General features: G+C 41.5%; 1 protein-coding gene across 3 annotated transcripts in view; it reads right to left on the bottom strand.

Annotated features, from left to right (window-relative positions):
• Positions 1-24,174, bottom strand: part of amt (aminomethyltransferase) — a 32,802-nt gene that overhangs the window by 4,347 nt on the left and 4,281 nt on the right. For all 3 annotated transcript variants that reach the window (XM_078414378.1, XM_078414380.1, XM_078414379.1), the window contains exons 2-8: positions 12,355-12,522; positions 8,103-8,183; positions 6,582-6,713; positions 6,246-6,324; positions 2,581-2,726; positions 694-874; positions 195-350 (exon numbers count right to left, since the gene is read on the bottom strand). In XM_078414378.1, coding sequence (XP_078270504.1) covers positions 195-350; positions 694-874; positions 2,581-2,726; positions 6,246-6,324; positions 6,582-6,713; positions 8,103-8,183; positions 12,355-12,522 — 943 coding nt within the window. The remainder of the gene's footprint in view (positions 1-194; positions 351-693; positions 875-2,580; positions 2,727-6,245; positions 6,325-6,581; positions 6,714-8,102; positions 8,184-12,354; positions 12,523-24,174) is intronic.

Here is a 24,174-nt window from a genome sequence, read left to right as displayed (position 1 = left end):
CAGCACAATTCGGTCTGTACTGGCTCTAAAACTATCCATTTAGTCCTCCATTTCTGCTCTTCAACCACAGCCTCACCAAATATTTCCCCTTCAAGTATTTAGCCAATTCCTTTTTGAAAGTTATGAATTAATCCATCATGGCGTAGTCCAGATTTGCCATAATCAGCCTAACACCATGCCCTTCTGGAACATACCGATGACTTTTCCGTCGAGGTTTAAAATAGGCGTGTGTTGCCTGACCGGGGGCCCAGACGACATCAAACCCACTCGTTTCCGCTTTGTTTTCTCTTTGATCTGTCTCATGACAATGGGTGCTCCAGGGAAGTCAGCCGCTGCTCTCCGGCGCTTTCCTGTGGGAACAAGTATGGGGTCTCAGATCAATGATATTGAGCGCTGGCTGGCTAAGCCACTTCTTGTTACTGACAGTGGTCTAAAACATCTGAGAGATAGCATGCCACTCTTCCCCAAATGTTAGTGGTGAAGTTCAAACTTAATTCATTCAATCCATGTCTTTCCATCAAGGCTATGAGGTTAAATGAACCAAATCAATCTGTAGCTGAAATTAGAGGGAGTGGCAAATGACTAAATTCCAGACCAGAGCAGGAACTAAATGAAATATCAAATTGACAAACCACAGAAGTGAAGCCATGTCATCATATCCTCTACAGTCACACAAGGGTTTAAGTGGAGTACCTATGGTCCACAAAAGGCTTGCTTCCACTGGAGTGGTGGACTCATCAATGTCATTTCCATAAAGACAAAGGCCAGCCTCCAGGCGCAAGCTGTCTCTCGCCCCAAGGCCGGCCAGTTTCACTTCACTATTCTTCAACAGCACCTCCGCCAGCTCAACAGTGCGTTGAATTGGTACTGAGATCTAAAATATTAAAAGTGAAAATATTACATACTTGTTTCCAGTGCAAAAGAAAGTAATGGCATCACATCTCTGTAGATTGTAGGTAGACCTCGCCAAACCCAGCTCCCTCCTCAGAGTTGCTTATTAATCTAAAATCCAATCCAACTGCCTCACTCCCTTCCCACTATCCTGTTTTAATCCTAAATCCAACCTTATTGACCCTCAAAGAAGTAATTTACGATACTGCATCTATGTTACTAAAAATACTTCCTCAGTCTATAATCCTGTACACAGTACAATGTCAAGGGCTCATCTTAAAATATGAGGATTTTGGGGTACCCTACAGCCTCCTTTGTTATAAACCAAGCAACCACAGCACAATCAATTGCTTTACAAACTCTGCAGCCCTGACAACATCCTTGTAATATGTACCCACTATGATATGATCGCATTACCCCAATCCCAAACGCACTGACCTTCTCACTCCTTATTGTTCTGTATTTTCTCCAACCAAAGCTCATTTCCTTACTGTCAATTCGTCTGCATCAATCCCAATGGTCTATTCTCTGCCATTGCTCTGTATTGACATCAAACCCAGCTTTCTCTCGTTCTTCTTGTAGTCCATATCAATCACAGTCCCACATCCCACAGCTCTTTCCCTTGGGTCTGTCTCGATCTCAAACCCAATCTCTCTGTTTGACGTCCACCCCACAATGCTGTATTAATCTCAAGCAAAACACTCCCTCCATCCCTTCCCCCAACCATTCTCACTGTCTCATTCTCTCCACACTGACCTGCATCATCCTAAACCCACTGGATCTTGCTCTTAATCCCATTTCTATTCCAAACCTCTCTTTAGGCCCACAGCCCTAAATTCATTAAATTCCCCACTCTGCCGAAAGGCCACAATCAAATCCACACCACCTGCTTGCAATCTCCGGTGCCGCATCTAATCAGAATGCGAGTGGCAGTGAGAATGCAGAGATCATCCAAAGTAATATTGACCAGCTAAATGAGAAGGCTACAATATGGCAGATGGAGTACAAATGAACAATGGGAGATTACTGACCACAGTAAAATATAGAATGTTGAATTTATTTACAATGGCATGAGATAGAAAAATTGGTGAGAGACCTGGGTGTCCTTGTGCACTAGTCACCAAAAGCCAACATGCAAGTGCAGCAGGCACTGAGGATGGCAAATGGCACATTGGTCTTAACTGCATGAGGTTTTGAGCTCAGCGATAAAGATATCTTACTACAATATATAGGACGCTAATGAGAACAGACCTGGGATATTGTATAAAATTTTAGTCCACATACCTACAGAAGGATATACTTGCGACAGAGAGAGTGCAACAAAGACGCACGACAGGTTCTAGGGATAGTCGGATCGCTTTACAAGAGACAGAGTAAACTAGGTCACCTTTCTCCAAAGTTTCAGGATATTATGAGATCTCATTGAGATGTGTAGGGTGGGTGGCAGGGCAGAAGTTTCCTCTGGCTGAGGAGTCTAGAGCCAGGGGTCACAATCTTAAAGTAGCTGAAATTAGGAGAAATTTGCCATGCAAAAAAACAAATTATAGTTGTTGATATAGTAAAGCACCAGCACCAAATTATCTCCTGCCTCCAATGCTGATGTTAGCTACTTTGATGAATGCTACATAAAAGAAACCCATTCAGCTGGATTTTTGACATTCATTTTAGTGAGTTGGTCAAATAACTTACCTCAAAGCCATCCTCACCAGTGTACCCACAACGAGTCACTCTGCAGCCTTGAATCCCAAACACTGTCATCACCGCACTCCACATGAAGGGCAGTTTGTGGAGGTCATCAGATACCCCCTCCTGTAACACCCTAGTTGCAGATGGACCTGGGTGGTGTAAATAACAGGTCCATGTTATCTAGAGTGTTCCAGCGCCCGCTGCAATGGGAAGAAAAGTGATTGGTTTTGTTTCAGCAAAGAAAGATCTCCATCTGAGGAGATGGGACAGGAACAAATGTCGGGGTCCCCGGGGTACTGTTGTGTCTTGGTTTGGCCAAGTCCATGCATGCGAAGAGGCAGTTTCAAGTTAAGGAAGGGAAGATGCTGGCCACAGAGTTGGAAAAAGATAGCACACTCACTTCTGTATTGATAGCATTGATAGCACACTCACTTCTGATCAGAGAATTAAGGGTTAAAGGAGCAATCCCAGAGACATTAATGCATCATCATGGCTAACAGAAACACAGGAAACTTCAGATGGTGGAATTTGAGTAAAAAGCTGCTGGAGGAACACAATGGCTAATATTTAGTACATTATTACAGCATTCCGACACCGTTCCCCACCGCAGGTTGATGGCTAAGCTTCACCACATTGGCATCCGAAATAACATCTGCTCCTGGATTGATTAATTCCTCACCAAAAGGTTGTAGTAGATGGTGAGTCATCACAGCAATCTCCAGTTGAGTCCGGCGTGCCACAGGGAACGGTGTTGCTGTTCTTGATCTACATCAACAATCTACCTCACAACCTGTCTTTGAGAGCGAGTCTCTTCGCAGACGACTGTATTGTGTATCGAGATCAAAGCTGCTGAAGATGCCAAGGTTCTTCAAAATAACATAAACTATCTTTGCATTTGGGAAACCATTTGGCAAATGGGTTTCAATTACACCAAATGCTTTTCCATGAGAGTTACTCATAAAGTCAAGCTGATCATAAACCGGTACAAGATGGGAGATAACCTGCTTAAAGAAGTTGATCACCACCCATACCTGGGAGTAGAATTCACATCTGGCCTGGCCTGGAACAGACACATACACCAGATTGTCACAAAACAAACAGAACTTTGGGCCTTCGCCGGAGAAATTTATCCGGTTGTGACAAACCAACAAAGGAGGTAGCGTACAAAACACTTGTCCGCCATTGTTGGAATATTGCCAGACAATTTGGGACTCTCACCAGAAAAATAACATTGACACCCTTGACAAGGTTCAGAGGGGTGCAGCACGGTTTGTTTGTGACGACTACTCAAGACAGTTAAGCGTCTCCAATATGTTAAATCGCCTTGGCTGGGAGTCGCTGGAGTCAAGACGCACCAAAGCCCTCATGTACTGTCTACAAAGAGACTCATGGAATCATCCCCAGTAACATATCTCACTTCATTCAATCCAATACCCAGAAATTTACAAGACAGTCCTCGGATCACTTCATTTATGCTAGAATTAGAGCAAACAAAAATAGCTACCTACAGTCACTATATCCATGGACTATCCCAGAGTGGAGCATCCTTCCCGACACCACCAGATATGCATCAACCTTGTCACTCTTCAAATCACAGCTCGACAACTTGGACATGGATCATCTCACCAAACTTGCCCACATAAAAATCTAAATAACCCTTTTGCAACTACCCACGCGAGCAAAACCTGCACGAGATAGCCCAGCTGTTGGCGGTTGTGCAGTAGAAAGCAGAAAAAGCAGAAAAAATCCTCTCTTGGTGTTATTTTTCAGGTGAAAACTCAACCCAAGATCCCATTTGCCTTCTTGTATGGCCAAAAAAATCCTACAGCAATGTTTCAACCTGATGGAAGCTCTCATCATAAACTTGCAATATCAAGTCTTCATCTGACGTCTCCAGCAGATTATGTGGATAACACTCGTTTGTGTGTTATAATTGCTGACTACATTCCCTCCTTTCCAACAGTGATAATATTTAAAATTTCTTGGGTGAAAACATTGTGGGTCAAGCCAAGCCTGTTGTGGGTCTAATCAATCATGTTAGCGAGGTTCAATGGAATTTCTCCAATATTTCGAATACAAGTTTGCTTCCCAAATGTCACTGAAAGAAAGGCTGGGTTGTGCTTGAACAATGTTTGGGAGCTGGATGGGATTCTTTACTCATGTGTATATTATAATGGTATCTCTGGAAAAGCACAGCATTTCACCATTCAACGCAAGATACTTTTAAATTTTATATTCTGATCGGAAAGATTTGCATGAGAGCAAGTCAGATGGTGTTGACATGTCATTTACACTGCACCCTTAGGACTTAGACCCAACTGAAGCTATAGTTTGGAGATGTTGGGCACCTATTCAATTGGAACTACCCTCTGCAGGAGCGAGCAATCTATATCCTTGATGTTTTGGGTTTACAAATACAGGGTGAAAATCTTGACTGCCAATCTCTTCAGTCAAGGCCACCAAGCCAAAATTCCCACATTTACAAATGTTGAAAACTAGGTTTAACAGTACATTTTAATTACACTTGATTTTAAAAGGAATCATTGCCGGACCACTCTGCCAGGGCTGAACCATGCAACTTCAGTCCTGACCCTGAACTATTCCTAAGATAGACACAAAAAGCTGGAGTGACTCAGCGGGTCAGACAACATCTCTGGAGAAAAGGAATAGGTGATGTTTCGGGTTGAGACCCTTCTTCAGACTGAAGAAGGGTTTCGACCCCAAATGCCACCTATTCCTTTTCTCTTTAGATGCTGTCTGACCCGCTGAGTTGCTCCTGCTTTTTCTGTCTATCTTTGGTTTAAACCAGCATCTGCAGTTCCTTCCTACATATTTCACCTGAATTATTCCTGCCAGCTTTAATAATAGCACAGAGCTGATTTCCAAGAGAAGAGTTGCAAGACCGCTGTGCCAGATTTGACCTTGCAAGATTGGGTCCTGATTCTTTACTTGTTGAATCTGGTTTAGTATTACACAGAGCTGACAATCCTTTTTCCATAAACGATGGACACCCAGAGAACAGAATGACATAATACAGCTCCAATGGCTTTACCCTACCCTCCCCCCCCACCCATCTTCTCCCACATATACCGATATATTTCCATGAATGCCTGGATAAACTATTAAACATATGGTCCCTCTACCTTCTCGGAAAAATGTAAATATCACAAATAACTATTTATAAAAAACAGGGAAATACCCTGAGTTGAGGCTATTGAGTCAAAATGTTTACTCCTGTTCTCTCCATAAATGTTGTCTGGCAGTCAGTGTGTTTTAACAGAAATTTCTATTTCATTTTTAGATTTCCAATCTTCAGGTCCAAAGCAGATTATTAGCCACTTTCCTCACTGCTGCTTACGGAATTTTGCTATGCAAACATTGGTTACCACCTTGACAATTGTGATCACATTTCAGAAAGTATTTAATTGGTATTGGAGCATTCTGGAGCATCCTAAAGGTATTGTATAAAACCATAATCTATTTAAAATAATGAAGAAAAAAAGCTATCTGTGACTCTCCTGCTGGCATCTGTGAATTAGGAAATCATGACTCTCAATAAATGTGAGCATGCCAAGAAAACAGAAAGTTCATGGTGTGTGTGTGCGCGCGTGGGCAACCATTGTCAAACTATTCACAATCATCTCGAGAAGGAATTGAAATCCAGTCACCTTGCAGCGCCATCAGTCCTGCCTCCAGAAACTCCAGGTCAACATCATTCCCTGCTGCTTTGAACTTGGCTAGTTGCTCCTAGGAAGCAGAAGGAATGAAGGTGATGAGCACAGCACCTCATTTCAGAGCAAGGACACCTCACCAACTGGCCAGTGCCACCCTGGCAAAGCAACTTTAGACTGCACCTTAAGCTTCAGGCATGGGCATAAACATCTGTGAACATCAATAGACATTGTTTGAGTACTGTACCCTTCTCCCAACCAGCTTCCTTGCTGTGAAACAGCGCGAGACTGTTAACTAACAGTGTGCACTTGTGTGCAATAAAACCGACGCACCTTCATGTAGGCAGAGTCCTTGTCGGCACAGCCAGCATTCGACACGATATAGAGGTATCCAGATGATGTCCGGGTCACTATCAGATCGTCCATTATTCCTCCCTTGTCATTGGTGAAGAGTGACAGTGTGCCCTGAATAACAAGCCAATGATTACATGAAAAGGGTCTCAGACCCAGCAAACTGTAACCAGAGCCAATTAGGTGCAACACTTGTACACCAAACGAGCATAGAAACAATTGTTTTCTGGATTCAAGGTTTTTCTTATTCTGTCTGTATGGTTGATGTGGGATGAGCTTTGGATAAGCACAAATACACTTTGGTTATTATGAGAAACAATGCGACAAGAGTTGTTTTAATGACTATTCCATGTGCCAATTTGCATACAGGAGAAGCTGACCGGAGGGCGGCACGGTGGCGTAGGCTGCTGCCTTACAGCGCCAGAGACCCAGGTTCCATCCTGACAATGGGTGTTTGTCTGCACGGAGTTTGTACATTCTCCCTGTGATCTCCGTGATCTTCGGTTTCTTCTCACACTCCAAAGACGTACAGGTTTGTAGGTTAATTGGCTTGGTATAAATGTAAATTGTGCCTAGTATGTGCAGGATAGTGTTAGGGCCGGGAGTAAACCCACAAGTCTGCACCAACCAGCTTGGTGACCACACAAAAACATACAGCAGCAGGCCAGATATCTACATTAGAAAGCCCTCATCACACTGCCTAAAATTAAACAATCACTTTTTTTATAAAGCAAGTACAGTACACCTGCATACAATAGAGTTGATGTCATTGACCACATTTATACTTAAAATTAGACATCACACCAGGTACTAGGACCATGCTTCAGTTAATGGAAGCTTTCTTGTAAATGAACTGCAAAATAATGAGTCAGAATGGATATTTTTTTCAAAATTTCCCAATCGCTGGACTGACAGCAAATTATAATTTGGAGAGTAACAGCTGTCCACCTCTCCTATTCAGTCCAGACTGTGAGAGAAGGAAGGATATTTGGTCGCAACCATATTGCAACCAGCCATTTTCCCCACATTAACAGTGCTTTGCAGCAAAAATCATTAAGTAATTAACATGAGCATAAACCCTGACTGATGTCTTCCCCCCCTGATCCCGAACCATCACAATAATACTACAGATAGACACAAAGTGCTGGAGTAACTCAGCGGGTGAGGCCGTATTTTTCAAGAAAAGGGATAGGTGACGTTTCAGGTTAGGAACCTTCTTCAGACTGGAGAAGTCTGAAGAAGGGTCCTGACCCAAAATGTCACCTATCCTTTTTGTAATGTCCAAAAGTTGCAAAATCTTCTCCATGAATGCAAATGGTGTCTCTCGTTGGACTTTCTCCATTGTAGTTCCTCCATTTATTTTCAAAGATGCTAACTTGTGACAACAAAATAATACTGAACGAAGATTCTAGTTTAATTCAGCTTCGCACAACAGTGGTTCGGCAGAGAGATGGAGATTAATGATGGGAATGGGTATTTGTGACAGGAAGAAGCTGCCCTTACCTGGTTGTCCTTGAGCTCAGCAACGTCCCCAACTATCAAGCTCTCCATAAACTTCACGTGATCCTTCCCAGTTACTTTGCTCTGAAACACAGCACACACAACAGCAGGACAAAAAAAAAGACAAAGTATGTCAGTTATATTCTTGTGGTAGATCACAAAATGCTGGAGTAACTCAACGGGCCGGCAGCATCTCTGGAGAGAAGGAATGGGTGACGTTTCACCCATTCCTTCTCTCCAGAGATGCTGCCTGCCCTGCTGAGTTACTCCAGCATTTTGTGCCTACCTCTGATTTAAACCAGCATCTGCAGTTCTTTCCTACATATTCTTATGGTACACAAGTGGGGTAATCATTATTTTCCAACACAAAGTACCTCCATCTTGCTCTTTGAAGTACATAACAGGAAACACTTCTTAAAATGGTTATTTATTTTAATTATATAAATGAGAATGGAGGTTTGACTCCACAAATGGAAAACTATGCATCAGTCCTCCCAGAATACCACATTAAACAAAACTACTTCCATTTCCATTAGCCTATAACTCATTGGACCCAAGCTCCCAGGTACTAGCCAAGCTCACAGGTACCATTCTGAAGTACTTGACCATTCCCCTATAACTTACCACCGGGTGGTGCCATCAGCGATGGCAGCCTTGCCAATGGTCTGTCTGTCTTTTTGTATTTTTTATTATTTTCTTTGTGTTTTAAAAAGTATGTGTTAATGTTCTCTGGTTTGTTTTAGGTGTGGGGGGGAGGGGGGTAGGGGGAAACTTTTTTTCAATCTCTTACCTTGCCGGAGATGCGATTATCTTCTGGGTCGTATCTCCGGCCGCTCTGCGGCCTAACATCATGGTGCTGGAGGCCTTGCTTGAGACTGACTTTGAGCCCCACCACATGGCCGTGGACTTACCATCGGAGCCTGCGATCCTTTGCCTGGAGCTCTTGTGGATTTCAACATTGAGGAGCTCGCCGTCTCGGGCAGAGACTGATGTCGGGAAGCTCCGAAGTCTTAGGAGGTTCGACCAGTCCCGACCCAGGGTCCGATCGCCCGGCGCGGGGAGCTGATGTCCCCCCGATGCTGGAGCTTGATCGCCCCGATGCGGAGAGCCCGACCACCGGCTACGGGAGCCAAGATCGTCCCGTCAACGGAAGGCTCAAGGCCCCCGACAAAGAAACGGGAAGACAAAGAAGGGAAGAGATTGAAGGTTTTTTTGCCTTCTATCACAGTGAGGAATGTGGAGTCACTGTGGTGGATGTTTATGTTAAATTGTATTTTGTGTGTTTTGTTGCTTTTTATTGGTATCACTGTATGACAAATCAAATTCCTCGTATGTTGCAAACCATACTTGGCTAATAAAGTATGATTATGATAAAAGCAAATATCAATTTATTTTGCAAGCCACCTTGGAGTATTTTGTAATATTAAATGCAATGGGTAAAGATAATTTATTATTGGTGCTATTGGAAGTTTCCTTCACATACCTTAAGAATATCTGAAGAAGGGTCCCAGACGAAATGTCACCCATCTTTTTTCCCCAGAGATGCTGCCTGACCCGCTGAGTTACTCCAGCACTTTGTTTCTGTGCAGAGTTTCACAAGTTCATTCAATTTCTACCTCGTCTAAACCTCAATCTGTGAGAGCTTTGTCATTATCTCTTCCCAGAAATGCATGCTGGTAACTGATTCCACCAATATGTACTAAATATAAATCTTTATCGGATGATCACTTGCTGAGAGTATTAGATCAAATTCAGATATTCACGGCTATAACACTAAACATACAACCAATAAAATTTCTTTATATGCGGATGATGTATTAATATACATTACAAAGCCAGAAATTAGCATTCCGAATTTATTAAATCTCATAACTCAATTTGGTTCATTTTCAGGTTATAGAATTAACTGGTACAAAAGTGAAATTATGCCAATAATGGAGCATAATCCGGCCATACTTCAACAATTTCCTTTTAAAATTGCCTATGAAAAGTTTAAATATCTTGGAATTTACGTGACTAGGAAATATACTTCTTTATTTAAATTAAATTTTCCTCCTTTACTCACTAAATTACACAGAAATATCCAATTTTGGAAAACACTTCCTATATCATTAGTTGGTCGTAGTAATGCTATAAAGATGATCTTTCTCCCACAGCTACTATACTTATTTCAAGCAATTCCGATCTATCTTCCAAAAAAGTTTTTTTTTTAAATTGATTCAATTGTTACTAATTTTATTTGGGACTACAAGACTCATAGAATAAATAAAAGACATCTATGTAAGTCTAAAACTAATGGAGGAATTGCCTTACCTAACTTCTTATTTTATTATTGGGCGGTTAATATTAAAAATATAACCTGCTGGTTGGATGATTCTGATCAACAACCGGATTGGTTAAAGATGGAGAAAGAGGATTGTTTACCATTTGATATTGGTGCGATCCTCTTAGCTCCAATAAATTTAAATAAAAAAACATATGGAGGTAATCCCATTATACACAGTGTTATCCGTACCTGGAAACAATTAAATCTTACTTTAAAATTGAGTAAATTATCTGTTTTCCTTCCTATTGCGAATAACCCTTCTTTTAAACCGTCTGTCTTAGATAGAGGATTTGCTCAATGGAAAAGTTATGGAATTAAAAGGGTGGGAGATCTTTATCATAAGGGAACTTTTCTTTCTTTTCAGGATTTACAGCAGAAGTACGGATTACATGTTAATAATTATTTTAGATATTTACAACTTAGAGACTATGTAAAATTACACATGCAAGAATATAAGTTTAGAGGTCCAGAAACACTTGATGTATGCCTGAATCGACATTATAATTCAAATAAATTAATATCCTTTATTTATAATACTCTCCTAGACACTGACATTCCGTCATCAGAATCTTATAGACGAGGATGGGAGGACGAATTGAATCAACTCATAATGCAAGATATATGGGATGAAAGTTTACAACATATACACCAATGTTCATTAAATACTAGACATTCCTTAATACAATTTAAAATAATACATAGATTACATTATTCGAAGACGAAATTAAATAGGATTTTTCCTAGTATCTCTCCTATTTGTGATAAATGTCAATTTCAAGAAGCTAATTTAACTCATATTTTCGTAACTTGTATAAAAATGCAAAACTTCTGGTTGGAGATTTTTAAAATAGTTTCTAAAGTTATCAACAAGCAATTGGATATGGATCCAAAATTAATTATATTAGGATTATCAGAACATACTACAAACTTTACAACAAGTCAGGTACATTTTCTTGATTACAGTCTAATAACTGCGAAAAAATTAATACTTAAATTTTGGAAAAAACCAATAACCCCCACAATTAAAATGTGGACTACGGAAATGACAGAGACCCTACATTTGGAAAAAATAAGATTTGCCTTAATTGACAAACCTGAGTTATTTTTTAAAATATGGTCTCCATTTATTGAATTTTTAGAAAAGTAAATGGGTTTGGCACAGGACTAAAATAAAAATTTTAAATTAAAAGTTGAAACTTGAGTTAAGGGTTGGATGTACAACTGTGGTTATTGTCTCCCGGATCTACTCCCTTTAATTTTTATAGTTATATCTTTTTTTTAAATCCTCTTATTCTCTCTTCCCAATAGTTTATAGTTTTTTGTTTTTTTTTCCTTTCTTCTTTATTTTTTATTTTCTCTCTTTAAAAAATTAAAAATTGAAGCTATGTAAGAACTCTGTAACAAATGTCTTTTATTTCTATTTGTACATATGCTTTTCAAAAATTTATCTCCTTCTCCACTATTCATTAATAAAACACACGCTGCATGCTTAAATCCAACAAATTTCATTAAATATTCCTTGGATTATGTGTGGAATTGACTTTGTCACTATCAAGACTTTGTCACTATTTTGACTGAAAGATAGCAACCTGAAATAAAAACAGGAAGTGCTGGAGACACTCAGTAGGTCAGGCAGCAACTGTGGAAAGAGAAACCTTGTCACATTAATTCTCAATCTCACTTTGACTTATTTAACATTCTGCTCTTTTCCCAGAAGGCCCAACAAATGGAGCAGTAGTAATACTCTGTTTGGGCACGTCACTGCCTTTGGACTCGATAACACCCATTGATTGTGTGTTTATTCCTCACCAATTGTTTATCACCATCACGCATAGCGTCATCAATAAATCTTACAAGTCCTGAGTCAATGGTGTAATGTAATACGGGCTCATTGATATATCAGGTACAACATTTGGATTCGGATCTCACCTGCAACATGTGAGAAACGTCAAATAACGAGCAGTGCTGGCGGGTGTGCAAGTGCGAGCTGATGTGACTGTCTTTGTACTGCACTGGCATACTCCAGCCAGCAAATTCCACCATCCGGCCTCCTTCACTTTGATGGAATTCATATAGAGCCGTCTTCTTGAGAGATTCCTGAATAGAGCCACACAAAGAAGTTCATGCAGGGAAGTTCCAAGACTTTGCCTGTTCCACCGCTTACCCTTCCCCTCCCTGTGTTATTCCCATTTGCCACTATTCCTTCTTATTTGGTTCTACTCTTCACCTTTCTTTATCATATTCCAGAATCTACAAAAAAATTTCCCTCCATTTATCACCTCCCAGCCTCCATCCCTATCTCCACTTCTCCCTTCCCCACCAAACTTATCTGCCAATCAACCACACTTCACCCGTATCCACTAATCACTTGCTTGCTCTTGCCCCAACCTTCCCCCCACCTTTATTCCCTTTACTCTTTCAATCGCAATGAATGGTCTTGATCCGAGACGTCAATTGTCCATTTCCCTCCACGACGCTGCCTAACCCGCTGAGTTCCTCCAGCCGCTCTCCTTATTTAGCTCCAAAACATTGTTAGGGATGAATCCGGGTTGCTTTCCCTCCAAAAGTCATGATACAAGTCTCATTTACACTGGACAGCTCTCTCATTCATTCTTCCCTCTAAAAAGATGAATGCATTTGACCTTTTATGACCATTAGGGTAGGGACCCGAAGAGAAAAATATATAACAATCTTATTGTAATGTTTATTTAACATCATCTATAGCTTTTCATAAGTGTTAGGAGAGGAACTGAGGTGCAAACATCAAGAAGGAAGGTAGATCACAGATACATGCGGCTTTCACATGTGGTCTCCAGCCTCTGTACCTGGACAGAGCCTGGAACTAGTAACTATACATAGATACATTGCTAGATATCAACTCCTGATAAATCTTCCCTTCATTAGGACAAGAAAGGGTGTCTGATTGCAGGGAAAGATGGTGGATTCAAATTAATTCATAAACATTTATACAGTGAATTGGTAATTACTTCAATAAAGGCAACTTTCCAATCTAATGGAGTGGATACAGCAGAATAAGAAATATTTGGATGGCTCCTCCAAAGAGTCAGCAAAGGCACAATGGACCAAATATCTTCATTCTGTGCAGCAAATTCTATGGCTTTCACAAGAGGAAAAGACTCACGTACAGCAACATACAGTATATAAACATATCACTACAAAGGCATTTTCTATTATAGGCACACAATGTCTGGGCTTTCTTACACCTACTGATGTGCTGATACTGTGCAGAGAGTATGGAACAAGAGTGAAGTCCATCGCAAGAACATTGATTCCAATTATTTTAACCATGACTGTAAACTCAGATAATAACCATGCAGCAGAAGAGATAATGGAATCTGCTAGGGTGTTCAATTCCTCACATAGGACTCCTGATCCCAAAGAAATTCCTCATTTCTTCCCAAATAATAATTAAAATTCTGCCGTGAAGCAGTTACATTCAACAGCTTTGCTGAGAAGCTGTGAATAAACTAATAATCCATTTCATTTTTTTAAGATGGACTCCCAAATGATTAAAAAATGCTGAGCTTGGTAACTAATCACCCTCATAAACATAGTCGATAAGCTGGCTCAGCACTGCATTACCTGATAACTAGATCTCTTTACAACATTGCATTAAGGACGTAAACAGTACCATTTTGTGGGGTAGCAGTCCAGACTCCAAAGGCCACATCCATGAGACAGAATAAAATTATGGATGAAATTCTGCCTTTCTATTTTATTTTAAAACCAAGTTTATTTTTAAACCAATATTATATTCTATCTGCAATGGACTTGCTCGTTCACATAACCTGCTTAAAATATGATATCTGCATCTTCCTCACAGCTAACACTGCCACCCTGCTTTGTGTCAGAACTAGCTTGGAGTAATTCTATTTCATCCAAATCATTGATGTGAATAGCTGAAGTCCAGAATCAATCCCAAAAACATTCCATTCTATCACAGGTTTCTAACAAAAAAATTATCTATGTATTTGCACTCGGAGTTTTGTCCATTAATCAAACATCGATATCTAATATCAATCCATGGCAATTTATTACCCTAATATTTTGCATTTGTAATTTTGCTTCATGAACTAGTGTGGTAACTTTCGAAAAGCAACCTTAACGTCCAATAGCACAACAACAGTTCAAGCTCATCGATTCTGGCATCTATCATATCAAAAAATTAAACATAGAAACATAGAAAATAGGTGCAGGAGTAGGCCATTCGGCCCTTCGAGCCTGCACCGCCATTCAATATGATCATGGCTGATCATCCAGCTCAGTAACCTGTACCTGCCTTCTCTCCATACCCCCTGATCCCTTTAGTCACAAGGGCCACATCTAACTCCCTCTTAAATATAGCCAATGAACTGGCCTCAACTACCTTCTGTGGCAGAGAATTCCACAGACTCACCACTCTGTGTGAAGAAATGTTTTCTCATCTCGTCCTAAAAGACTTCCCCCTTATCCTTAAGCTGTGACCCCTGGTTCTGGACTCCCCCAACATCGGGAACAATCTTCCCGCATCTAGCCTCTGCAACCCCTTAAGAATTTTATATGTTTCTATAAGATCCCCCCTCAGTCTTCTAAATTCCAGCGAGTACAAGCCCAGTCTATCCAGTCTTTCTTCATATGAAAGTCCCGCCATCCCAGGGATCAATGTGGTGAACCTTCTCTGTACTCCCTCTAAGGCAAGAACGTCTTTCCTCAGATTAGGAGACCAAAACTGCACACAATACTCCAGGTGTGGTCTCACCAATGCCGTGTACAATTGCAGTAGAACCTCCCTGCTCCTAAACTCAAATCCTCTTGCTATGAATGCCAACATACCATTCGCTTTCTTCACTGCCTGCTGCACCTGTACGCTTGCTTTCAATGACTGGTGCTCAGGTCACGTTGCATCTCCCCTTCTCCTAATCGGTCACCATTCAGGTAATACTCTGCTTTCCTGTTCTTGCCGTCAAAGTGGATAACCTCACATTTATAGATCATAGAAACCACACATATAAACATAGCACAAAAAGTAAGGAAATTTGTGTTTGGTAGATTATTTCTTTGTTGTAACAATGCTTCTTGGCAATAAATCTTATACCGTTGGAAAGCCTGTTTATTTCCCTTTTAAATGGTGCCACATTTGTAAGGAACATGCATTTGTGGGATGAGCAGCAGAACTGAGTATGTGGGTTGCGCCCATGAAAAATCTGCCAAATCTTCTCTGCCAATGCCATACAGCTTATTCTGCCATTGACTCTTGTTCGGTGTTGTTTGGTGGATTGGATGATTGAAGTCTGAAGAAACAAGACATATTGGCAATTTAACAATTTATTCATTTAATAAACAGGAGCCTCAGTGGCGTGTGGAAGAACCATACACAGCCACAACAGCCTGGCACCTCCTCCTCATGCTGGTCACCAGCCTGGTCACACACTGTTGTGGGATGACATCCCATTCTTCAACCAGCATTTGTCGCAAGTCAGCCAACGTGGTTGTGTTGGTCACTCTGGCACGAACAGCACGCCCAAGCTGATCCCACAAGTGTTCAATGGGGTTGAGGTCAGGACTGCTGGCAGGCCATTCCATCCTCTCCACTCCCAAATTCTGGAGGTAGTCTCTGAGAAACCCTGCTCTGTGGGGGCGAGCATTGTCATCTTGGAGGATAGAGTTCGGTCCCAGACTGTGGAGATATGGGATTGCCACTGGTTGCAGAATCTCATCTCGATATCTCTCTGCATTGAGATTGCCTCCAATGATGACAAGCCTCGTTTTTCCAGTGAGGGAGATGCCGCCCCACACCATCACACTGCCTCCACCAAAAGATGTAACTCTATCGGTGCAGCAATCAGCATAGCATTCTTCGCGTCTTCTCCACACTTTGACCCTATGATCCAACTGCCGTAGGCAGAATCTGGACTCATCGCTGAACATAACGTTCCTCCACATGTTCAGGTTCCAGTGCACGTGTTGCCGACACCAGCGCAAACGGGCCTGACGGTGAAGGGCAGTCATGGCAGGCCTCCCGGCAGCCCTATGAGACCGGAGATCGGCTGTGTGCAGTATGTTCCGAATTGTCTGGGCAGAGAGCCGTCAGCCATATCGTCCTGCAAACCTTGACTGCAAATCTGTAGAAGACAGCCTACGGTTCCTAAGTGCTGACAGGGTGAGGAAACGGTCTTCTTCGGGTGTCGTCTTCTTGGGACGCCCACTTCGCGGCCTGTCTCTGACATCCCCCGTTATATGGAACTTGGCCTTCACTTTGGAGATGGTACTAGGGCTCACTCCAAATAATGCCGCAACTTGGTTTTGCGGAACACCAGCTTGAAGTTGCCCTATCGCACGGGCCCTATCAGGCACCTGATCAGGCACCTGATTGTCAGCACCTGGGGGTACCAGAAGCTCAAAACAAGAGTCAATAGCAACAGCAGAATAAGCTGTTTGGCATTGGCAGAGAAGATTTGGCAAATATTTCATGGGCGCAACCCATATACTCAGCTCTGCTGCTCATCCCACAAATGCATGTTCCTTACAAATGTGGCACCATTTAAAAGGGAAATAAACAGGCTTTCCAACGGCATAAGATTTATTGCCAAGAAGCATTGTTACAACAAAGAAATAATCTACCAAACACAAATTTCCTTACTTTTTGTGCTATGTTTATAAACAGATCACAGAAAGTATATTACGCAGTATATTCAACTAATGATGTCTGAATCACTACTTAAACCTAATCCCACCCCCTTACTCATGACCCATGAGCCTGCAGAACACAACTCTTCAAGGAACTTTATTACTGTAGCAAGGATTTCTGCCTCTACCACCTTTTCAGACAGACTGTCTAGATCCATACCATCCTCTTGGGGAGAAAATAATTCCTAATTTCTTCTCACAACGGGGCTCCCTCGGCATTCACCCAAAGCATAATCAAGTGTCTGCTCACTCTTACTGGTTTGTGGTCGACTGATAATAAATTAAGTGAACCCAGAGGAACTAGTTGTTTGTTCGTCCCCAAGTTTGTTTCAATAAATACTCACTTCCATTCCAACCAGCTACTATCACATAACTTAAAATTCTGGGGAGATTCAGTGGGTCAGACTGAAGACCAACTCGAAACATTGCCTATCCAATCCTTCACAGATGCTACCTAACCCACAGAGTTAGTCCCCCACTTTGTGTTTTGCTTAAGGTTCCAGCATCTGCTGTTCCCAGTGTCTCGACGATCACATAACTCTTAGCTCATCAGTCCTTTCATGTTATACACAGAATTTCTAGAAAAAGTCAAAAACTTATGATCATTTACAGCAGTGAGTTTATGCCCCTGAAACTGCTTACATAGGAAACAGACCACCTGGGCAAATAACTCCTCTTGTCTCCTTATCTTCCAGCCCTTAATCACCAATCTTCCATTTGGTTGCTTATGGAACTGTTGCAATTCTTCACTTCTGTAAACCTTGTATGATTTTCAGGTAGAGGAACAGATCTAAGATCACAACATCACGTGTGACAACAAATTTACTTTTCCAGGTCTGAGATGTTATACAAGGATTCTTTTTCTGTTTATTAGCTCAAAAGCCTGACGTTTCATGCTTTTCCCTGTTAATTCATGTGTACCTCTATGTTCTAAAACACATTAAATATAATCTCTCAACTTCCATTTTATCTGTGTTTGTGGCCTAAATTCATGTGCTTTTAATATATTGGAAAAGGAGTGTTATCTATAGTAAATAATTAAAATTATAAAAGATCAATAGCTGTTTGGGAGAGGAATTTACTGTATGATATATATAAATTTCTAACTCTAGTACTGCGGAAAATATATTTAAGTGGATTTGGCCTGCAATAAATGCAGGAGTTTTGTATGAAGAGGTTTTCGCATTGCTCCACTTCATTTGCTGACTCATGTGACAACACAATATCTTACTTCTGCAAATCTTTGCAGAAAATCCAATCCTATGGGATACCATTGATTCAGTTCCTTTGTGCATCTACTTGATTACAGAGTATGGAACATGCAGGTCTTGGATCACAATATCTTGTGTGATAGACAGAACTACGTTTTCCATGGTTAAGTTGGTTATATTAAGAGTCAAGAGTGTTTTATTGTCATACATCCCAGATAGAACTCCTCATTGAAATTCTTACTTGCTGCAGCACAACAGATTATGTAAATAGTACACTAAAAAATATGATAAACGAGAGAAAAAAATAGTTCAGTGTGTATATATACACATAGCTTTACCAGTTTGGTAAATTAATGCCTGTATGGTACTTATTGTCAAGTGTGCTCTATACAGTGAAATTATTTTTGCTTAAATTACACATGCACAATTTGCCAGATTTTGGCACCATTTACAAAAAGTCCAAAGTCCGGTCCACGTGCTCGATGTGCTGGTGTAGCTCCCAATCCAGGTAAACCCCAGGCTGCTGCAGGGCCTCCTCCATCGTCCGCGACCAGTAACAATACTATCTTAGCTTCTTAAATTGTGCCAAGTTTATTTTTGTTAATTTTCAGGATGTCACCATGAGACATTGGTGTCACCTTGATGAGTTCTTATGTTTTAAATGCCAATAGCTCCTGGATCCCTCTGCTCTACAACACTCCCCAGAGGCCTACCGTTCACTGTGTAGGTTCTGCCCTTGTTAGACGTCCCAAAATGTAAAACCTCACATTTATCTGTATTAAATTCCATCAGTCATTCCTCAGTCCACCTGGCCAATCGATCAAGATCCTGCTGCAATCTTTCACAACCAGCTTCACTATCTGCAAAACCACCCACTTTTGTATCATCAGCAAACTTGCCCTGTATGTTCTCATCCAAAATGCAATAATGAATGGCATTAAATGCACAATAGACTGATACGGAGGAAGATTTACCAATAATGGAGAAAGAGGTAACTAGTTCTGCTGTTTCTCGGAACAAACATGTGTATGTACGTTAGAGTTTTGAGTTTAATAATATTGACAATAGACAATAGACAATAGGTGCAGGAGTAGGCCATTCAGCCCTTCGAGCCAGCACCGCCATTCAATGCGATCATGGCTGATCACTCTCAATCAGTACCCCGTTCCTGCCTTCTCCCCATACCCCCTCACTCCGCTATCCTTAAGAGCTCTATCCAGCTCTCTCTTGAAAGCATCCAACGAACTGGCCTCCACTGCCTTCTGAGGCAGAGAATTCCACACCTTCACCACTCTCTGACTGAAAAAGTTCTTCCTCATCTCCGTTCTAAATGGCCTACCCCTTATTCTTAAACTGTGGCCCTTGTTCTGGACTCCCCCAACATTGGGAACATGTTTCCTGCCTCTAATGTGTCCAATCCCCTAATTATCTTATATGTTTCAATAAATTGAGAGATTGTTTGTATGTAGGTGTGTGAATAAGTCGAGTCTTCGTAACCCAGGGTTGATCAGGGAGGATCATTATGATCATGGCTGATCATCCACAATCAGTAACCTGTGCCTGCCTTCTCCCCATATCTCTTGATTCCACTGGCCCCTAGAGCTCTATCTAACTCTCTTTTAAATTCATCCAGTGAATTGGCTCCACTGCTTTCTGTGGCAGAGAATTCCACAAATTCACAACTCTCTGGGTGAAAAAGTTTCTTCTCACCTCAGTTGTAAATGGCCCCTTTATTCTTAAACTGTGGCCCCTGGTTCTGGACTCCCCCAACATTGGGAACATTTTTCCTGCACCTAGCTTGTCCAGTCCTTTTATAATTTTATACTTCTCTATAAGATCCCCTCTCATCCTTCTAAACTCCAGTGAATACAAGCCCAGTCAATACATAGCTTGACTCAATAGCCAAAGTCTCTTTTTGCTCTGGTTTATTTCACTCACATGTTTAAACTGTTATGCTGTATTCTTAATGTTTTAATGTTTTATGCTTGATTCTTAATTGTTTATTATATGATCGTGTTGTTACCTGCGAGCGGAGCACCAAGGCACATTGCTTGTATGTGTACATACTTGGCCAATAAACTTATTCATTCATTCAGTCTTTCCAATCTTTCCTCATATGAAAGTCCCGCCATCCCCAAGACTAACCGCGTGAACCTAGGCTGCACTGCCTCAATAGCAAGGATTTCATTCTTCAAATTAGGAGACCAAAACTGCATACAATACTCCAGATGTTGTCTCACCAGGGCCCTATACAACTGCAGAAGGACCTCTTTACTCCTCTACTCAAATCCTCTCGTTATGCAGGCGGCCATGCCATTAGCTTTCTTCATTGCCTGCTGTACCTGCACGTCAACTTTCAGTGACTGGTGTACAAGGACACCCAGGTCTCGTTGCACTTCCCTTTACCTAATCTGACACCAATGAGATAATAATCTGCCTCCTTGTTTTTGCCACCAAAGTGGATAACATCACATTTATCCACATTATACTGCATCTGCCCACTCCCTCAACCTGTCCAAGTCACCCTGCAACCTCCTAACATCCTCTTCGCAGTTCACACTGCCACCCAGCTTTGTGTCATCTGCAAACTTGCTAGTGTTACTTCTAATTCCATCATCCAAATTATTAATATATATTGTACATAGTTACGGCCCCAATGGCACTCCACTCACCATTGCCTGCCATTCTGAAAAGGACCAGTTTATTCCTGTCTGCCAACCAATTCTCTGTCCATGTCAATACCCTACCCCCAATACCATGTGCTCTAATTTTTCTCACCAATCTCCCGTGTGGGACCTTATCAAAGGCTTTCTGAAAGTCTAGATACACTACATCCACTGGCTCTCCTTCATCCATTTTACTTGTTACATCCTCAAAAAAATCCAGATTAGTCAAACAGGATTTCCCCTTCATAAATCCATGCTGACTTGGACCAATCCTTTGACTGCTATCCAAATACGCCATTATTACCTCTTTAATAATTGACTCCAGCATCTTCCCCACCACCGATGTTAGGCTAACTGGTCTATAATTCCCCGTTTTCTCTCTCTCGCTCTTTAGTTGAAAAGTGGGATACCATTAGCTACCCTCCAATCCACAGGAACTGATCGAGAGTCTATAGAACATTGGAAAATGACCACCAATGCATGACCACCACGATTTCTAGGGCCACCTCCTCGAGTACTCTAGGATGCAGACCATCAGGCTCTGGGGATTTATCTGCCTTCAGTCCCAACAGTTTACCTTACACCCTTTCTTGACTAATGTAGATTTGCTTCAGTACCTCCCTCCCGCTGGATCCTCTGTCCCCTAGTATTTCCGGGAGATTGTTTGTGTCTTCCTTAGTGAAGACAGATCCGAAGTACCTGTTCAACTCTTCTGCCATTTCCTTGTTCCCCATAATAATTTCACCCGTTTCTGCCTTCAAGGGACCCACATTTGTCTTACTAATCTTTTTCTCTTAACATACCTAAAAAAGCTTTTACTATCCTTCTTTATATTCTTGGCCAGCTGACCCCCGTACTTCATCTTTTCAGCCCGTATTGCCCTTTTTGTTATCTTCTGTTGTCTTTTGAAAGTTTCCCAATCCTCTGGTTTCCCCCTACTCTTTGCTATGTTATACATCTTTTTTTAAAGTTTTATTCCATCCCTAACTTCCCTTGTTCAGACTGATGTCAGGGGAGTGGGCAGGATAAAGATAGAATGTAATCGGAGACAGTAAGACTGGTGGGAGAACTGGGAAGGGGGAGGGGATAGAGAGGGAAGGCAAGGGCTATTTGAAGTTAAAGAAGTCAATGTTCATACCGCTGGGGTGTAAACTACCCAAGCGAAATATGAGGTGCTGTTCCTCCAATTTGCGCTGGGCCTCACTCTGACAATGGAGGAGGCCCAGGACAGAAAGGTCAGATTGGGAATGACTAAATACGTTGGGAGTGACATGCGATAGAACAATCATGATCCAATTAAACAGTAGAACAGGTTTGGAACAGGCTTTGGCTTATTTAGATTACGAAGCAGTCATTATTCAAAACAACCAAAGGATGCAGATTTCCTTTATTGCAGAATATTACTGAATATTACTGAATTGTGTACTCAGTGACTTAATGGAAGCTTTTACTGAGACCAATTCAGTTCCACATCTTTAAAAAATCAATATTCAAATTCTCAAATTGTAATGATGGCAATCAATTAATTCACCTTGTTCCTAGTGCAGCAATAAAACCACTATACCAATATGCCCAATCTGGTGAGGTCCTAAAGTAAAATCATTCAATGTTTAGTGGATTACTGACATTAAGAATATAGATCCATGGATCTGCATACTAAACAGGGCTACCATTCACAGCAAAGGAGTTTGTTATGGTAGGTCCAAGGAGAGGTCCAGAACAAATCCGCACCATAGAGACCCCAAGTGCAAATGTGAAATATTTTCACAGCATTCTAAGTGGTAAAGAAGGTATATTAGGGTACGTTTGCCTTCATCGGTTGGAGCATTAATTATAAGAGTCAGGAAGTTATGCCACAACTTTGTGGGTCTTTGGTTAGGCAGTGTTTATAGTAGTGTGTGCAGTTCTGGTCGCCCCATTAGGAAGAATGTGGAGGCAAAGAAGATTAACTTAAATTGGCATCATGTTCGGTACAGATTTTGTGGACCGAAGACCCTGTTCCTGTGCTATGTTCAAGATGGGTCAATTTGGACAAAGCTCCAGTGCCAATCACTGACTAGATACCATTCAAAAAAAGTCCTGGATGCATTAATTGGACATCATAAAATACAACATAAGGATACAGCATGTTTGGCTCAACAAAATGTCATGGGATTGGGGGAAAAAATGGATTTGCAGAATCACTGGCAGATGTTGATGAACAAAAATGACTGAAAATCCATTGATCTGAATTTGGGAATAATAGGAGAATGGCAGTGCATTCTAATACAATGCACTGACTCTGCATGGACGTTTGACATGGATGTTTTGTGGTGTGGTGGATCAAGTAAAGGCATTTTATACAGGTACTGGAATATTGACTTTTTATACAGGTATTGGTATATTATTTTGATGGGGTGGGAGCTGCTTTACGTCCTCGTCTTTTACCCTGGGTAGTTCTACAGAACTGGCAACATTTGCAGCAAAGCATCAACTAAGGTACTCTGAAGTACCAATTGCCACTTTTGACTGTTGTTTACATGCGAAAGATGAAGAATTATTCTGATAGGAAATCACAGACATTTCTGTGTCTGAGGCCGAGAGACAAAATGCCTGAGCCACCGAAAGCGGCCAAGAAGGGCGCCAAGAAAGCCGTGTCCAAAGTCGCTGGAAAGGCGGGCAAGAAGCGCAAGAGGTCGAGGAAGGAGAGTTACGCCATCTACATCTACAAAGTGATGAAGCAGGTTCACCCCGACACCGGCATCTCCTCCAAGGCCATGAGCATCATGAACTCGTTCGTCAACGATATTTTCGAGTGCATCGCGGGCAAGACCTCTCGCCTGGCTCATTATAACAAGTGGTCGACCATCAGCTCCCGGGAGATCCAGACCGCCGTGCGCCTGCTGCTGCCCGGGGAGCTGGGACAAAGGCGGTGACCAAGGGACAAAGGCGGTGACCAAGTACACCAGTTCCAAGTAAAGATCCTCAGTGCTGACAAACCGAAAACCCAAAGGCTCTTTTAAGAGCCACCCACAATCTCACTGAAAGAGTTGTAGTACTATTTCGGCATCGAATTACTGCAAAATTGTATGTAGACTTTTGTTTAGGCAGCTACAATGTTTTTAATTATGTTTACATTAATCAAACTGTGGCCATATAGTTTTAAGAATAAGGGGTAGGCCATTTAGGACTGAGATGAGGAAAAA

Source organism: Rhinoraja longicauda, chromosome 17, assembly GCF_053455715.1.
Source record: "Rhinoraja longicauda isolate Sanriku21f chromosome 17, sRhiLon1.1, whole genome shotgun sequence".
Taxonomy (NCBI): domain Eukaryota; kingdom Metazoa; phylum Chordata; class Chondrichthyes; order Rajiformes; family Arhynchobatidae; genus Rhinoraja; species Rhinoraja longicauda.
This window is presented reverse-complemented; position numbering and strand designations above follow the sequence as displayed.